This window comes from Manihot esculenta, chromosome 9 (genome assembly GCF_001659605.2).
Source record: "Manihot esculenta cultivar AM560-2 chromosome 9, M.esculenta_v8, whole genome shotgun sequence".
NCBI lineage: Eukaryota > Viridiplantae > Streptophyta > Magnoliopsida > Malpighiales > Euphorbiaceae > Manihot > Manihot esculenta.
In genome coordinates this window covers 3,741,824-3,756,902 of record NC_035169.2, presented here as the reverse complement: position 1 = coordinate 3,756,902, position 15,079 = coordinate 3,741,824, and the positions used below count along the sequence as shown (strand labels likewise).

The 15,079-nt window shown below is 30.8% G+C and overlaps 2 protein-coding genes across 6 annotated transcripts in view; both read left to right on the top strand.

Moving 5' to 3' along the window:
- The window catches only part of LOC110623499 (putative pentatricopeptide repeat-containing protein At1g12700, mitochondrial), a 68,947-nt gene that overhangs the window by 4,694 nt on the left and 49,174 nt on the right, over positions 1-15,079 (top strand). The window contains exon 4 of one of the 5 annotated variants that reach the window (XM_043960304.1): positions 7,390-7,428. The exons of 2 other annotated variants lie outside the window; for them this stretch is intronic. The gene's annotated coding sequence lies outside the window, so the exon portion shown is untranslated. Of the gene's footprint in view, positions 1-7,389; positions 7,429-15,079 lie in introns of those variants that run through there. 2 more of the 5 variants (XM_043960301.1, XM_043960306.1) reach the window with 2 other exon arrangements.
- On the top strand, positions 4,597-6,870 carry LOC110610364 (putative pentatricopeptide repeat-containing protein At1g12700, mitochondrial). Its single transcript, XM_021750258.2, has one exon. It carries the CDS (start codon positions 5,374-5,376, stop codon positions 6,748-6,750), a length of 1,377 nt encoding a protein of 458 aa, XP_021605950.1. The 5' UTR covers positions 4,597-5,373; the 3' UTR covers positions 6,751-6,870.

Sequence of the window (15,079 nt, the reverse complement as noted above, 5' to 3'; positions counted from 1 at the left end):
CGACTATAATAATTTTTTTTTAAAAAATATGTTAATAATAATTTTATTAAATAACAGATATTAATAAATACAATAAAAATTTGAATATTTCAATTACAATAAAAAAATCAACTAAAATGATATATTTTTTTAATTTTATTTTATTATAATTTTTTTGGATAACTTTGATTAAATATATTCATATAATAATATGATATTAAGATAATAGGAGCACAAATTTAATTGCCTATTTGCAATAATAATAATAATAATAATAATAATAATAATAATAATAATAATAATAATATATAAACAACTAATAAAGAGATGAAAAAATATTTTATTTGTGAAAGTGTTAAATTTGGTTGCAGAGAAATAGAGTCACTTTTAGAGCTACTTATACAAAACTAAATATAAAAGGAAGTTTCTTGTTAGCAATCTGATATATTTTTCTATGCTACAAAATCTCAGTATCATGTAATACATCGTTTTAATGGTTTAAGCGAGATAGTGGGAACATGCTAAAAGAAAAAGTTATAGTTGTGATATTTTTATCAGCACATTTTACAAACAAATTTTATAAATATACTCTATTAGTAATTTATTTATCAATACATAATTTTAATAGATTTATTAACGAATTTAAAAATCTTTCAGTAATTTTTAGTATAAAAAATTATATAAAAATTTATCAACAAATTTTAAATCCATTGATAATTCATTGGTATTATTAACAGATTTAAAAATTTATTGAGAATTTATAAATTTATAAAATAATTAATGTTGAAATTTACTATTAGACTTAAAATTTGTTAGTAAATCATTAACAATTTTAATCTATTAGTAAATTTAGGGGTGTAAATGAAACAAACTGTTTGTGAACTATTCGATATTCGACTCGATGATTAATCTCAACTCAATTTCTAAACGAGTCAAATTCAAATTTAATTTTTAGGTTTGTTTAGTAAACGAGGCAAATTTAAACTCCACAATATTCGTCTCGTTAAGGCTTATGAACGTGGCTCGCATTTGAATTCATGAGCAGATTCGCGAATAGACTTGTAAATAGTTTCGTTAAGTAGGCTGAGATTAATAACATAAGGTAAATAAATTCAAATCTTACATATATTTTTATGAGTCAAATTTAAATTTTATAAAGTTTAATTCTATATTGTGCAATTATACTATTAAAACTTGCATATATTTGGATCGTTAAGAGTTCATCTTATAAGTTTATGAGCTAATTTGTATATGTGAAGGTCAGCTTTTTACTTGATGTGGGACGTCCCCATCGGCAGAGTATGGAAAATCAAAATCGTATATAATAGCTAACCACTAAACTAATAAATAACTTGGATTAATCATTTTGGGCCGAGTGGAAAGTAGGTCAAAAGTTATTTGAGTCAGTTTGGGCCGAACTGTTCTGCTTGCTTAATGTAGGAAGACGTCCCACATCAATAGAATACGGAAAATGAAACTACAAGTAGAAAGTGGGCACTTTCTAAAAATTATTTGGGTCAGTTTGGGTCGAGCCGTTTCAATATATATACTTATTTAGTTTTAAACTAAAATTCATTATACATATAAATAAATTAAATTATTGGTGAATTATTTGAGATTAAACTCGATAAAAACTTGGTTAGTCTAAGTTCATTTGCTAAAAGAGTCAAGTTTAAACTTATTAATACTATGTTCGAGTTTGAAATAAGCAAAACTCGAGTTCGGCTCAAACTTAAAAAAATTTTAACGGACTAAATTTGAACTCTTCAAAACAATTAGTTTACACTCTAAATAAATTTTTAAAAGTGTTTAAATTACTAATAAACTCTAAATCCAAATTACCAAAAAATTACTAACAAATTTAAAATTTCGTTACTTAACTTTATCATTAAATTAATAAGTAAAAAAATATTAAATTTATCAACAAATGCTATCTGCTAGTAAATCTGTTGATAAATTTAAAATAAAATCCTACATAAAATTCTTTCTTTTTTTTTTACAACTCACATTTTTCAATTAACGGATTTGCTAACAGATTTCAAATCCATTGGTAATTTTTAGAAAGAAAAAAGTTACTTTTTTTTTTCAAAATTTAGTAACGAATTGCAAATTTACTAATAATTAAGTTTATAAATATAACACCAACTTCTCTGCTTTTATCATTCATTCGTCTTATCATATGCCTTTCTTCCATTTTTTTCCTTTCTCTCATTTTCTTTCATTTTCTATTTCTTTCTTTTATTTCACTTTTTTATCTCATAATTTTTTTCAATTATTTTTCTTTCATCTCTTATCCTATTTTCTCTCGTTCTCTTCCCTCTTCTATTACTCTTTTTCATTTTTCAGAATTTTCCCATCATTTTCACCATTTTCTTTTCCATCTTTTTATTTCCTTTCCTCTTATCTTCTTCATTTTCTTTATAATTTTCATTCATATTAATTATTTAATATTATTTTCTTCTGTCATTTTCTTTCTATCTAAATTTTTTCTATTATTTTATCTTTATTTATTTTCTTCTCTAATCATTTATTCATTTTTTTATTTCTCTAATTATCTTTTTACTCAACTCTCATTCTTTCTTCTTTTTCATAATTTTTATTTTTCTATCATTTTCTTTATTTTTCTCTTTTTTATTATTTTCTCTCATTTTGTACCATTTACTCTTTTTTTTTAATTTTCACTGTCTATGTATTTCTAATAAATATTGGATACAAATTAAAAACTTAATAACAATAATAATATAATTTTAAATCTTATTAAATTAATAAAAAATTATTTAAACTCTCAATAAATTTACTAATGAATTGCAATTCATAGATAATTTACTAATGGATTTCATGTCTATTAATAAATTATTTTTCTTTTATACTAATGAATTTAAAATTTGTTAGTAATTTAAAATCTGTTGGTAATAATAACGAAAATTTCGTTAATAAATCCACTAGTATTACTAACGAATTTAAAAGTCGTTGGTAAAAATTTACTACCAAATTTTTTAACAACGGATCGTAATCTGTTAGTAATCCATTGTTAATTCATTTACCAACGGACTTTTATTGGATTGCCAATGAAAAAATCACTGCATTATCAATACAAATTAAAAAGTTGTTGATTCATATCTTTACAATAAGACGTCTTTTAAACTCTTAAGACTTTTGAAGCTAAAATTGAAGAAACATTCATGATGTTGTATTTCTCCTTTGGTTGAAACTGTTATTCATGCAAGATGATTTTTTCTGTTATAACACTTTGGAATGATGTCTATTATTGGAATGCATAGGATTGTTTGACTGATATAAAATAGGTATAAGAAGTATATAGTTAAAAAAATAATTATAATTTTTAGCAATAAACATTTAATAAAAATATTAAATTTTTGATAATTTTATATTTTTATGATTAGATTCACACAGTAATTTAATTTTCTAATTTAACATTTATTATGTAATCTTATAAATAAAATGTTTATAATTTAATTTTTATGAAATTCTGTACAAAAATATATTCATACTTTAAAAATATTATTCTTATAATTTATAATACAATATACTATATATTAAATGCATAGAAATAATTTACATATTATAAATTTACGTTAATATTATTAATAATAAAATAAAATAACAAATAAAATTTAAAATGCAAAATATATTTAGTGAGTTTAACATTTCAAAATTTTATTATTTTGAAATAACTTTGTATATTAATTTTTTACTGATTTTAATTAAAATTGTAATATTATTCAAATAAAATGTCAAAATAAAAATGTGCCAAACAGTTCTCATGAGAGTTAAGCTTTGTAAAAAAATTAATTTTTATTATACTAAAATAAAATTAGAGTAAAATTAAACAATAAACTATTTATTTTTTCCTCGTCTATATTATATACAATTAGACTATAATAATATTTTTAAAAATATACATTGATAATTATTTATTAAATAAGGAATATTATTTAATAAAATAAAAAATTAATATTCTACAATTATATTTATAATATTTTATTTTAAAAAATAAAATTAACAAAATTAATTAATTTTAAATAAATTCAATTAAATATAAGGTACGGTTATAATAAAATATTATTTTTATGAAAATAAATTTAATTAAATCTCTATATTTTTATTAAGAGTCACATAAATTCAATTTAAAATTTTTAAAATTTTAAGCTAATTAAACTATGTAATTTTATTAAAGGCTAAATAGATTCTAACTTAATATTATTTTTTAATGATAAAATATTATTTTTATAATTTAAAACATTAAAACTTTAGTATTTTAATTAAAATTAAAAATTTTAAAATATATATGAATATAATAAATAATTTTTAAAATTATATAAATAAAGTTTTATCATATAAAAATTTTTATTATTAAAAAATAATATTATGTTAAATTATGATTTATTTAATTTTTGAGTAATAATATAGAGATTTAATTTATCCAAAATTTTAAATTAAAATTATTTAACTCTTCAATAAAAGTGAGACTTAATTGCATTTATATTTACAAAATTATTTATTATAAAATGATAAATTTAATTTGTTATTAAATAATATTTTTATATGAAAACTTAATAAAAAAAAAAATTACAAAATGTGGTGCATATAAACAACTAGTAATGCATTTCCTTTCCCAATTTCCTTTTGTTATCCTTACCACTTTACCAGCTGGCAGAGAGCCTTCCTTTTCCGATTCTCTATTTCCTTTCCTCATTCCCAATCTCCGATCCATCCCTAAAAACAACTGACAAGAGATCGATGATGATGAAGATGCCTTGGAGGAGGAAGAGCAGGAGCTTCCATCTTCAGCTACAAGGGGCAATTGGTACCATTCAATCTCCATTCCTATTCTTATTTACCAATTATTGCCATTCTTCTACTTCCACACTTGAAGATGCACGCTTCTTGACAAATAACTTCAAATCTGCTTCTTTTACCCGCCTTCATGATGCCATTGCTTCCTTTAATCATGCAATTCATATGAATCCTCTGCCTTCTAGGGTTCATTTTAATAGATTCTTATCTGCCCTTGTGAAAATGAAACAATATCACACTGTCCTTTCCATGTCCAAAACAATTGAATTGCTAGGAATCTCTCACGATGTTTATTCTCTTAGCATCTTAATTAATTGCTTCTGCCATTTACTCCTTGTGGATTTTGGCTTCTCTGTTTTTGGTAAGATGCTCAAATTCGGATTGGAGCCTGACGTTGTGACATTTACTACCTTAATTAATGGGCTTTGTATAGAGAGTAAAATCGACAAAGCAGTGGAATTTTTCGATGATATGGTTGCACGTGGTTATCAACCTAATGTTCGTACTTTCAATGTGATAGTAAACGGATTGTGTAAATTTGGGAAAACAAATGTGGCTATTGGGCTACTATAGGGAATGACTGATAGAGGTTGTGAGCCAAATGTTGTGACATACTGTGCAATCATTGACGCCCTTTGCAAAGATGAGCTAGTTGGTGAGGCTTTAGAGCTCTTCTTTCAAATGAGGAATAAGGGCATTTCACCTAATGTCATCACTTACACTAGTTTAATTCATGGTGTTTGCAAATTATGCCAAAAGAACCAAGCTTTAGCCTTGATGAATGAAATGGTGGAGCAGAACATATTACCAAATGTTTATACCTTCAATGTATTGATTGATGCTCTTTGTAAGAATGGAATGGTTTCAGAGGCTCAAAATACATTCAATATAATGATTCAAAGAGGTGTAGAGCCTAATGTGGTCACCTACACTTCCTTAATTGATGGTCTTTGCATTTCAGACCATTTCAAGGAAGCTTTGGCCTTGTTGAAAGAAATGGTGGGGAGGAACATATTCCCTAATGTTGTTACCTTCAATATATTGATCAACACTCTTTGTAAGAAAGGACTGGTTTCAAATGCACAGAATATAATCAAAATAATGATTCAAAGAGGTGTGGAACCTAATGTTGTCACTTATAATTCATTGATGGATGGATATTGTCTGTGCAAGCAAATTGATAAGGCTAGAAAGGTATTTGATCTGATGGTGACCAATGAAATAGCTAACATTTTTAGCTACAACATTTTGATCAATGGATATTGTAAGTGCAAAATGATAGCTGATGCAAAGGAGATTTTTGATGAAATGTCTCATAAAGGTTTAGTTCCTAATGCTGTTACTTATCATACTCTTATAAAGGGTATGTTTCAAGCAGGGAGGCCCCAAAATGCAAAAGAGCTCTTTAAGGATATGTGCTTTCATGGTCAACAACCAAATATAGTAACCTTCTCAATTATGATTGATGGCTTGTGTAGACAGGGGAATCTCGATGAGGCACTCACACTATTGAAAGCAATGGAGAAAAGTCAGTTGAAGCCTAATGTTGTGATCTATAGCAGTCTGATCAATGGTATGTGCAAAGTTGGGAAGATTAATGATGCCAAGGAACTTTTTTCTAGTCTTTCTGAAATTGGTTTACAACCTGATGTTTATGTATATTATGCAATTATGAAAGGACTCTGCCAACAAGGATTAATGGATGAAGCGTATAAGGTATTTAAAGACATGGAAAAGGTAGGATGTTTACCAAATAATTGTTGTTATAATATCATCATTAAAGGGTTTCTCAGGCATGAGGATTTACCAAAAGCAGCAGAACTAATCAATGAAATGGTTGGCAAGGGATTCTCTGCCGATGCTACTACCACCGAATTGGTAGTACGTTTATTGTGCAATGATGATCTCATTCTGAGGCTTTTAAAGGTGCGCAATGAGGGATCAGCAAACTAAAGTTGTTATATCTTGACCATTCAAGTGTGTCTTGGAGCGCAACTTGGTAATTACCTTTTTCAAATATAATAGATATGTAATTTAACTAACTTCTTCAAATATCATTTTTAATTTCAATCAGCTGTGATTCTCTTCCACAAAACGAAAATTTCTAACACTGCAAATTACCTGTGGTGGAAACCATGATATGTGTGTGCCTTTCGCTTGAATTCAGACGTGGACTAGATCTCTTTGATATAAGATTGTTGATGAATGGAGGTCATGGATTTCTAATCATCAAGTTGCTGGTAAACCCACCATCTCCATTACAATTTTTTTTTTGCTGCTACTACAGCCTTAACTCGAGAGCTCAGTCCTAAAATTGAGTTGAGAACTAAAACTAATTGGTTCCATACTACAATGCCTAAGAATCTTTATCTATTTTTATTTTTGTGCTCAATGACCTTTCAAAATGCTATCATTTCTCTTGTAGGTACTTGCAAGGATATGACTACAGCTTCACATTTTTAACCATAAAGGTATAAGCAATTCATTTTTGCTTAGTTATTATAATTTTTAATAATAATGAAACTAATGATTATAAACCAGTGTGCTTTAATTGAGAATTGATTTAACAATTATACTACACTATAAATGCAGGGCGCAGGATATACAGTCCCAGAATAAGGTAAGAGAATCAGTAGACTTCTACAGCTGTTGGTTGGATGAAATGTCACTAAAATTATAAACAGAAAATTTTATGGGAATTGAGGGAAAAGCAAACATCCTCTTTGTCAATATGGTATATAACGGATATATTTTAGTGTTGGACCACCATTTGAGTTATTTATGGTGCATTTTGCGATACATTTGTGTGGTGTTATGAATGTGAAACGCATTGTTTCTTACTGTTTGAGATGTTAGTTTAGGCAAGAAAAGTTGTTTTGGTTGTTTCTTTTCTCCTTTCAGCAGTATATTGTTTAGCTTGTGAAAGTGTTAAATTTGGTTGCAGAGAAATAGAGTGGTTTATTGGAGATTTTGGATCTAAAGGGACATTTATACTCTTTGGAGGGCAAACTCAAAGCGGCAATATAATGATTTATTTGGCTTTAAAGAGAGATAAATCAATGTCAATCAGACTATGAGTCCTACTAGAGGTTCTTATACCCCACTTCTGATTAGATTGATAGGAGAATGAGAGATAGCTGAGCTTCAAGAGGTGATTTGTTTAGAGATAACAGAGGCAACCTGTTACAAGATTTTGGAGTCGCATTTATCAAAATATCAGTTTTAGAGCTACTCATACAAAACTAGATATAAAAGGAAGTTTTCTTGTTAGCAATTTGATATATTTTTCAATGCTACAAAATCTCAGTATCATGCAATATATCGTTTTAATGGTTCAAGCCAGATAGTGGGCAACATGCTAAAAGGAAAATTATAATCCTGATACTTTTATCAACAAATTTTACTAACAAATTTTATCAATATACATTAGTAATTTTAACGGATTTATTAACAAATTTGGAAATCTTTCGGTAATTAAATATAAAAATTTGTGTAAAAATTCACTAGATTCGTTAGTAAATTTAGAAGTGTAAATGAAATAAATCGTTTGTGAGCTATTTGAGATTCGACTAGATAAAAACTCGATCGAGCTTGACTCGATTTCTAAACGAATTAAACTCAAACTTAATTTTTAGGCTTGTTTAATAAACGAGGCAAACTTAAACTCCATAGTATTCGTCTCGTTAAGGCTCGCGAGCTCGGCTGGTGTTCGAGTTTATGAGCAGGCTCGCGAATAGACTCGTGAATAATCTCGTTAAAAAGGCTGAGATTAATATCATAATAGAAATAAATTCAAATCCTACGTATATTTTCACGAGCCAAATCTAAATTTTATAAATTTCAATTCTATATTATTTAATTATACTATTATAACTTGTATATATTTGGATTGTTAAGAGTTCATCTTTATAAGTTTAGGAGTTAATTTGTATATATACTTATTTAGCTAAAATTATTTAATTTTAAACTAATTAGTTTTAAACGAAAATTTATTATACATGTAAATAAATTGAATTATTGGTGAATTATTCGAGATTAAACTCGATAAAAACTTGACTCGTCTAAGTTCATTTGTTAAAGGAATCAAGTTTGAACTTATTAATACTCCGTTTAAGTTCGAAAGATGTAAAATTCGAGTTCAACTCGAACTTAAAAAAATTTTAATGAATTAAATTTGAACTTTCAAAACTCAGCTTACTCAATTCATTTACGCCTTAAGTAAATTTTAAAAAGTATTTAAATTACTAATAAATTCTAAATCTATCAATAATTTGTCCAAAAAATTACTAAGGGATTTGAAAATCCATTACTAAACTTTATCATCAAATTAATAAATAAAGAAAAAAGTATTGAATTTATCAACGGATGTTATTCGCAGGTAAATTCATTGATAAATTTAAAATAAAATTTTACAGATAATTTTTGCTTTTTTTTTTAACAATTCACATTTTCGAGTTACCAATAAATTTACTAACATATTTTAAATTCATTGGTAATTTTTAGAAAGAAAAAGATTGCTTTTAAAAAAAAAAAAAGTTTTAGTAACGAATTACAAATTTATTAGTAATTTGCGTTTATAAATATAACTCGTTCCTCTACTTTTATCATTCATTCATCTTATCATCTATCTTTCTTCAATTCTTTTTCCTCTCTCATTTTCTTTTTTTTTTTTCTATTACTTTCTTTCATTTCATTTTTTTATCTCATAAGTTTTTTTTTTTCTATTCTTTTTCTTTCATCTCTTATCCTATTTTCTCACATCCCCTTTTCTCTTCTATTATTTTTTTCATTCTTCATAATTTCCTTTTATTTTCTCCCTTCTCTTTTCCATCTTTTTCTTTCCTTTCCTTTTATCTTCTTTATTTTCTCTATACTTTTCATTCATGTTAGTTTTTTAACTTTATTTTCTTTTATCATATTCTTTCTATCTACATTTTTTCTATTATTTTCTCTTTATTTATTTTCTTATCTAATCATTTGTTCACTTTTTTTCATTTTTCTAATCATCTTTTTACTGGACTCTCATTCTTGCTTCTTTTTCATAATTTTTATTTTTCTATTATTTTCTTTATTTTTAATTATTTTCTCTCATTTTATACCATTTACTTTTTTTTTTAACCTTTTAAGATATAAATTAAAAATTTAGTAACAACAATTGTGCAGAAACAGAAGAGAGGAAGAAAAATCCAGAACTTTATTTAAAATCAGAAAATGACGTTACATCAGTTCTGGAAGCATCGCTTCCTGTTTATACCAGATTGAATCACACGCACAGCATGTGCATACAAAGGACTTAGCCTAAACAAAACGACGCAGTTTAGATGACCAACATAAAGAAACAATTACAATCAGTAAAACGACATAGCATAGCTTTTAACACCCCCTCCTCAAGTTGAAGCTGGGAGAGGCAGAAGATTCAACTTGCTGGTTAATGTGCTATGGCGGGAGGCTGGTAGGGCCTTGGTGAATAAGTCAGCCAGCTGTTCTTCAGTAGCGACATGGTGAGGTAGTATGAATCCCCGTTGAAGTTGATCTCTCACCAGGTGGCAATCTATCTCGATATGCTTCGTGCGCTCATGGAAAACCGGATTGGCAGCAATGTGGATGGCAGCTTTGTTATCACAGTGTAGTGGAATGGGCAAGTGGATGTTAACCTGCAAATCCTGCAAAATATAGCTAATCCAGAGAAGTTCACACACAGTGTTAGCCATTGCACGATACTCAGCCTCAGCTGAGGACTTAGAAACAGTAGGCTGTTTCTTTGTTTTCCAAGAGACAAGATAAGGGCCCAAGTATATGCAATATCCAGATAGTGATTTTCTGGAGTAAGTGCAAGCTGCCCAGTCAGAGTCACAGTAGGCATTCAGAGATAAATCAGTACTTACAGGAAAATAAAGCCCCTGATGTAAAGAACCCTTAAGATAGCGAAGCACATGTAAAGCAGCCTCCCAATGAGGCTTGCGGGGCATGCTCATAAATTGACTCAAGTGTTGCACAGCATAACATATGTCAGGCCTTGTGAGATTAACATAAAGAAGCCTCCCAATCAGTCTCCTATACAGATCAGGTTTATCAAAAACCTCTCCTGAATCAGGAGATAAATGCAATCCTTGAGGTAAAGGACAAGAGGCAGGTTTACAATGAAACATCCCTGCATCTTTCAATATGTCTGAAATATACTTAGTTTGACTGAGCAAAGTTGCTTGAGAGGATCTAGCAACCTCCAGTCCCAAAAAATATTTCAGGGGTCCCAAATCCTTGATAGTAAATTTTGAATCTAAAGCAAGTTTGCATTCAGTAATGGCATCAATGGAGTTTCCAGTCAAAATAACATCATCAACATATATAAGTAATATCAAAGTTAAAGCATCAGTGTGCTGTGTAAAGAGACAATGATCATGGGGGGACTGCACAAAGCCTAAACCCTTCAGAAAAGTGGTAAATTCAATGTTCCACTGTCTGGAGGCTTGTTTAAGCCCATATAAGGATCGTTTAAGCAAGCAAACTTGCCCTGGCTGAGCTTTGTGATACCCTTGGGGAGGTGTCATGTACACCTCTTCATCAAGATTACCATGTAAAAAGGCATTATTTATATCTAACTGAAAAATAGGCCACTGTTTGGAGGTAGCAAGAGCAATCAAAACTCTTACAGTTGTAAGTTTGGCCATAGGGGAAAATCTATCCTTATAATCCAACCCCTCAATCTGGTTGTAGCCCTTGGCCACCAGCCGGGCCTTATATCTCTCTATATCCCCATTTGACTTAAATTTCACTTTATAGACCCATTTACAGCCTATTGCTTTTTTACCCTTAGGTAAATTAGTGAGCACCCAAGTGCTGTTATTTTCCAGGGCCTGAAGCTCTTGCTTCATGGCTTCAACCCAATGTGCATCCTTAGATGCTTGATTATAAGTACAAGGTTCAGAAGCCTTGTTGACATTGCAAATGTAAGATTGATGTATAGGATGGAAGGTCATAAAGGATATTTGCTGGGAATCAACATAGTCATGCATCCAGACAGGGGCTTGTCTATGCCTTTGTGTCCTTCTAACCGAAGGATGTTTCTGTAGGTCATCACTGGTGTGACCAGATGGATAGGGTTCAACAACAGGATAATCATTCTCAATCACAGGAATGGGAAGCACAAGATTTTCATTCTGATTGCTATCTCGGAAGGGAAAAATATTTTCATGAAAGATAACATCCCTACTAATAAAGAAGGTTTTATCATTGATGTTGTAAAGCTTGTAGGCTTTGTGTGTGCTGGCATAGCCTATCATCACAGCCTTAATGGCTCTTTCTTGAAATTTATCCTTCTGAATTCCCACAGAAGTAGCAAAACACAAGCAACCAAATTTTCTCAAGTGAGAATAGTCAGGTGGGGTCCCATAGAGCCTCTCATAAGGCGTGGACCAACCAAAATGCTCCATAGGCATTCTGTTAATGAGGTAGGTGGCAGTTAAAATGCATTCTGACCAAAAATAAATAGGGGCTTGTGATTGTATTTTCAAAGCTCTAGCAGTGTCAAGTATGTGTCTGTGTTTCCTCTCTACAACTCCATTCTGTTGTGGAGTGTAGGGGCAGGATCTTTGGTGCTTAATTCCCTTGCTCATAAGCAGAGAACTATAATCATGGCTTAGAAACTCCCTTCCATTGTCACTTCTAATGACTTTAATGGTAGTATTAAACTGATTTTCTACCATGTGTATAAAGTTTCTAGTCAAGCTAAAGGCCTGACTCTTTAAGTGCATCATGAAGGTCCATACAGCCCTACTATAGTCATCAACAATGGTGAGGAAGAACTTAGCTCCAGTGATAGAGCTAGTCTTATATGGCCCCCATATGTCAATATGAACCAATTCAAAAGGTTTTGAGGCTAAGGTGTGGCTTCTGGGAAAAGGCAATCTGGCTTGTTTAGCTAAGGGGCAAACAGGACAGCATCTCATAGCCTCATTACTGATGTTCATGCCTTTAACATGTTTGAGCTTACCTACTGATGCATGCCCTAGTCTATCATGCATGTCATTCATGGTCACTACATGCTTATGTGTCTGCTCAAGTTGCATGGAATGTTCTTTATTCAAATCCATTTGGGAAAAAGTGCTATTTACAAAGCTGTGAAGATCAGCATTAGAGTTCATGATATCAAACAAACAATTCCTTACATCAGAATGAGAAAAGCTCATTTGGTTCAGCCTGAAGAGGCCTCTTTCTTTCTTGCCTATGGCCACCACCTTCTTATTCAGTGGGTCCTGTATAAGACAGTAATCCTTCCACATTACAATACAGTATCCATGGCTATTCATTAATTGACCAACAGAAATCAAGTTATATTGAAAGTGTGGAATGTAAAGAACATCATCTAAAATCAATTTTCCAAAGAGATTTAGCTTTCCAGATTGAGTAACTTGAGTTGTTTTCCCATCTGGAAAGCACACACAGATGTGCTTGTGTAGTGGGTGTAAGGTGGTGAATAAATTGCTGTCTGAGCACATGTGATTTGTGGCTCCAGTGTCAAGAATCCAATTAGATATATTTTGCATATGTGCATTGCAAGTGTTATAAACAGTAGACTTACCTGCAAAGTCCATGAAATGTGCCTCAGATCCATGAGATGTGCTTGGGGCAAGAGTTCCTTTTCCTTTTACAAGCTGGGAGACTTCTTGTTTTAAAGAGCTCAGCATGGATGTCAATTCATGTATTTTACCTGATGTGTCCAGGTATTCCAGAGGATTATCCTCTTCTGACTTGTTGCCCTCAAAAGCAGCCATAATTCTGGTGCTTCTATTTCCTTTGAAAGATTGGGTTTCTGCCTTGTTCTTACCTTGAACCAGTCAGGATACCCAATCAACTTAAAACACCCTTCTCGAGTGTGACCATCCATGTTGCAGAAGGTGCAGTGGCCCTTCTTGACCTCAGACCTCCTTGGTCTGGACAGATTCTGAGCTTGAGCCTTATTTAATAAGGCAAGAGATTCTGAATTGTCATTCATTGCCCCCAGAATCTCCTTTTGAGACTCAAATTTTACAACCATGGAGTATGCCTTGTTTACTGTAGGTAAAGGGTCCATCCCCAATACCTGATCTCTCACAGACCCAAAAGCTTCATTCAAGCCCATTAGGAATTGCATGAGTCTATTCCTATTTGTTATTTCAGCTATGTCCTTAGAGGCTCCACAGGTGCAGGTTGGAAGAGGTTCTACTGACCCAAGTTCATCCCATAGCCTCTTCAGCTTAGTGAAGTAGACAGAGACAGACTGGTTTTCTTGGGAGATGAGAGACATCTTCCTGTGTAACTCATAGATCATAGGACCATTGCACTCTCCAAATCTCTCACAGATCTCTTGCCAGAGATCTCTGGCAGAGGCGGTGTATATGAAACCATCGACTAACTCCTTAGATATGGAGTTGAGAATCCAAGATGTGACCATGAAGTCACATCTTTTCCATTGTTCATAACCTTCACTGTCTTTACTAGGTGCCGAAGTAGTGCCTTCGACAAAACCTAATTTCATCTTGGCTCCTAAGGCTATTCTAATGGCCCTACTCCAAGATCTGAAATTAGTTCCTACAAGAGGTGCGGAAACGAGACTCATACCTGGATGGTCGGAGGTTTGAAGGCTCAGTGGGTCTCCCATCCCCGCACTCGCGATCTGCAATTTTTCTGGAGCTCCAGTCCCTTTCTGTTCCTTGCTATTGCTCGCCATGACCAGATCTATCGAACGGACCAAGGATCTCTCCTATGCAACCGGCGACGCGCCGGCGTGAGTTAGGAACCGACGCTCTGATACCATGTGCAGAAACAGAAGAGAGGAAGAAAAATCCAGAACTTTATTTAAAATCAGAAAATGACGTTACATCAGTTCTGGAAGCATCGCTTCCTGTTTATACCAGATTGAATCACACGCACAGCATGTGCATACAAAGGACTCAGCCTAAACAAAACGACGCAGTTTAGATGACCAACATAAAGAAACAATTACAATCAGTAAAACGACATAGCATAGCTTTTAACAACAATAATATAATTTTAAGTCTTATTAAATTAATAAAAAATTATTTAAACTCTCAATAGATTTATTAATGGATTGCAATTCGTTGATAATTTATTAACGGATTTCACATCTGTTAATAAATTATTTTTCTTTTATACTAACGGATTTAAAATTTGTTATTAATTAAAAATCTGTTGGTAATAATAACGAAAACTCAGTTAATAAATCCACTAGTATTACCAACGAACTTGAAAGTCGTTGGTAAAAATTTACCATCGAACTTTTTAA

Excerpts from the sequence above, each read along its gene's own strand:
- LOC110610364 (XM_021750258.2), top strand. The coding sequence starts at position 5,374 with ATGACTGATAGAGGTTGTGAGCCAAATGTTGTGACATACTGTGCAATC.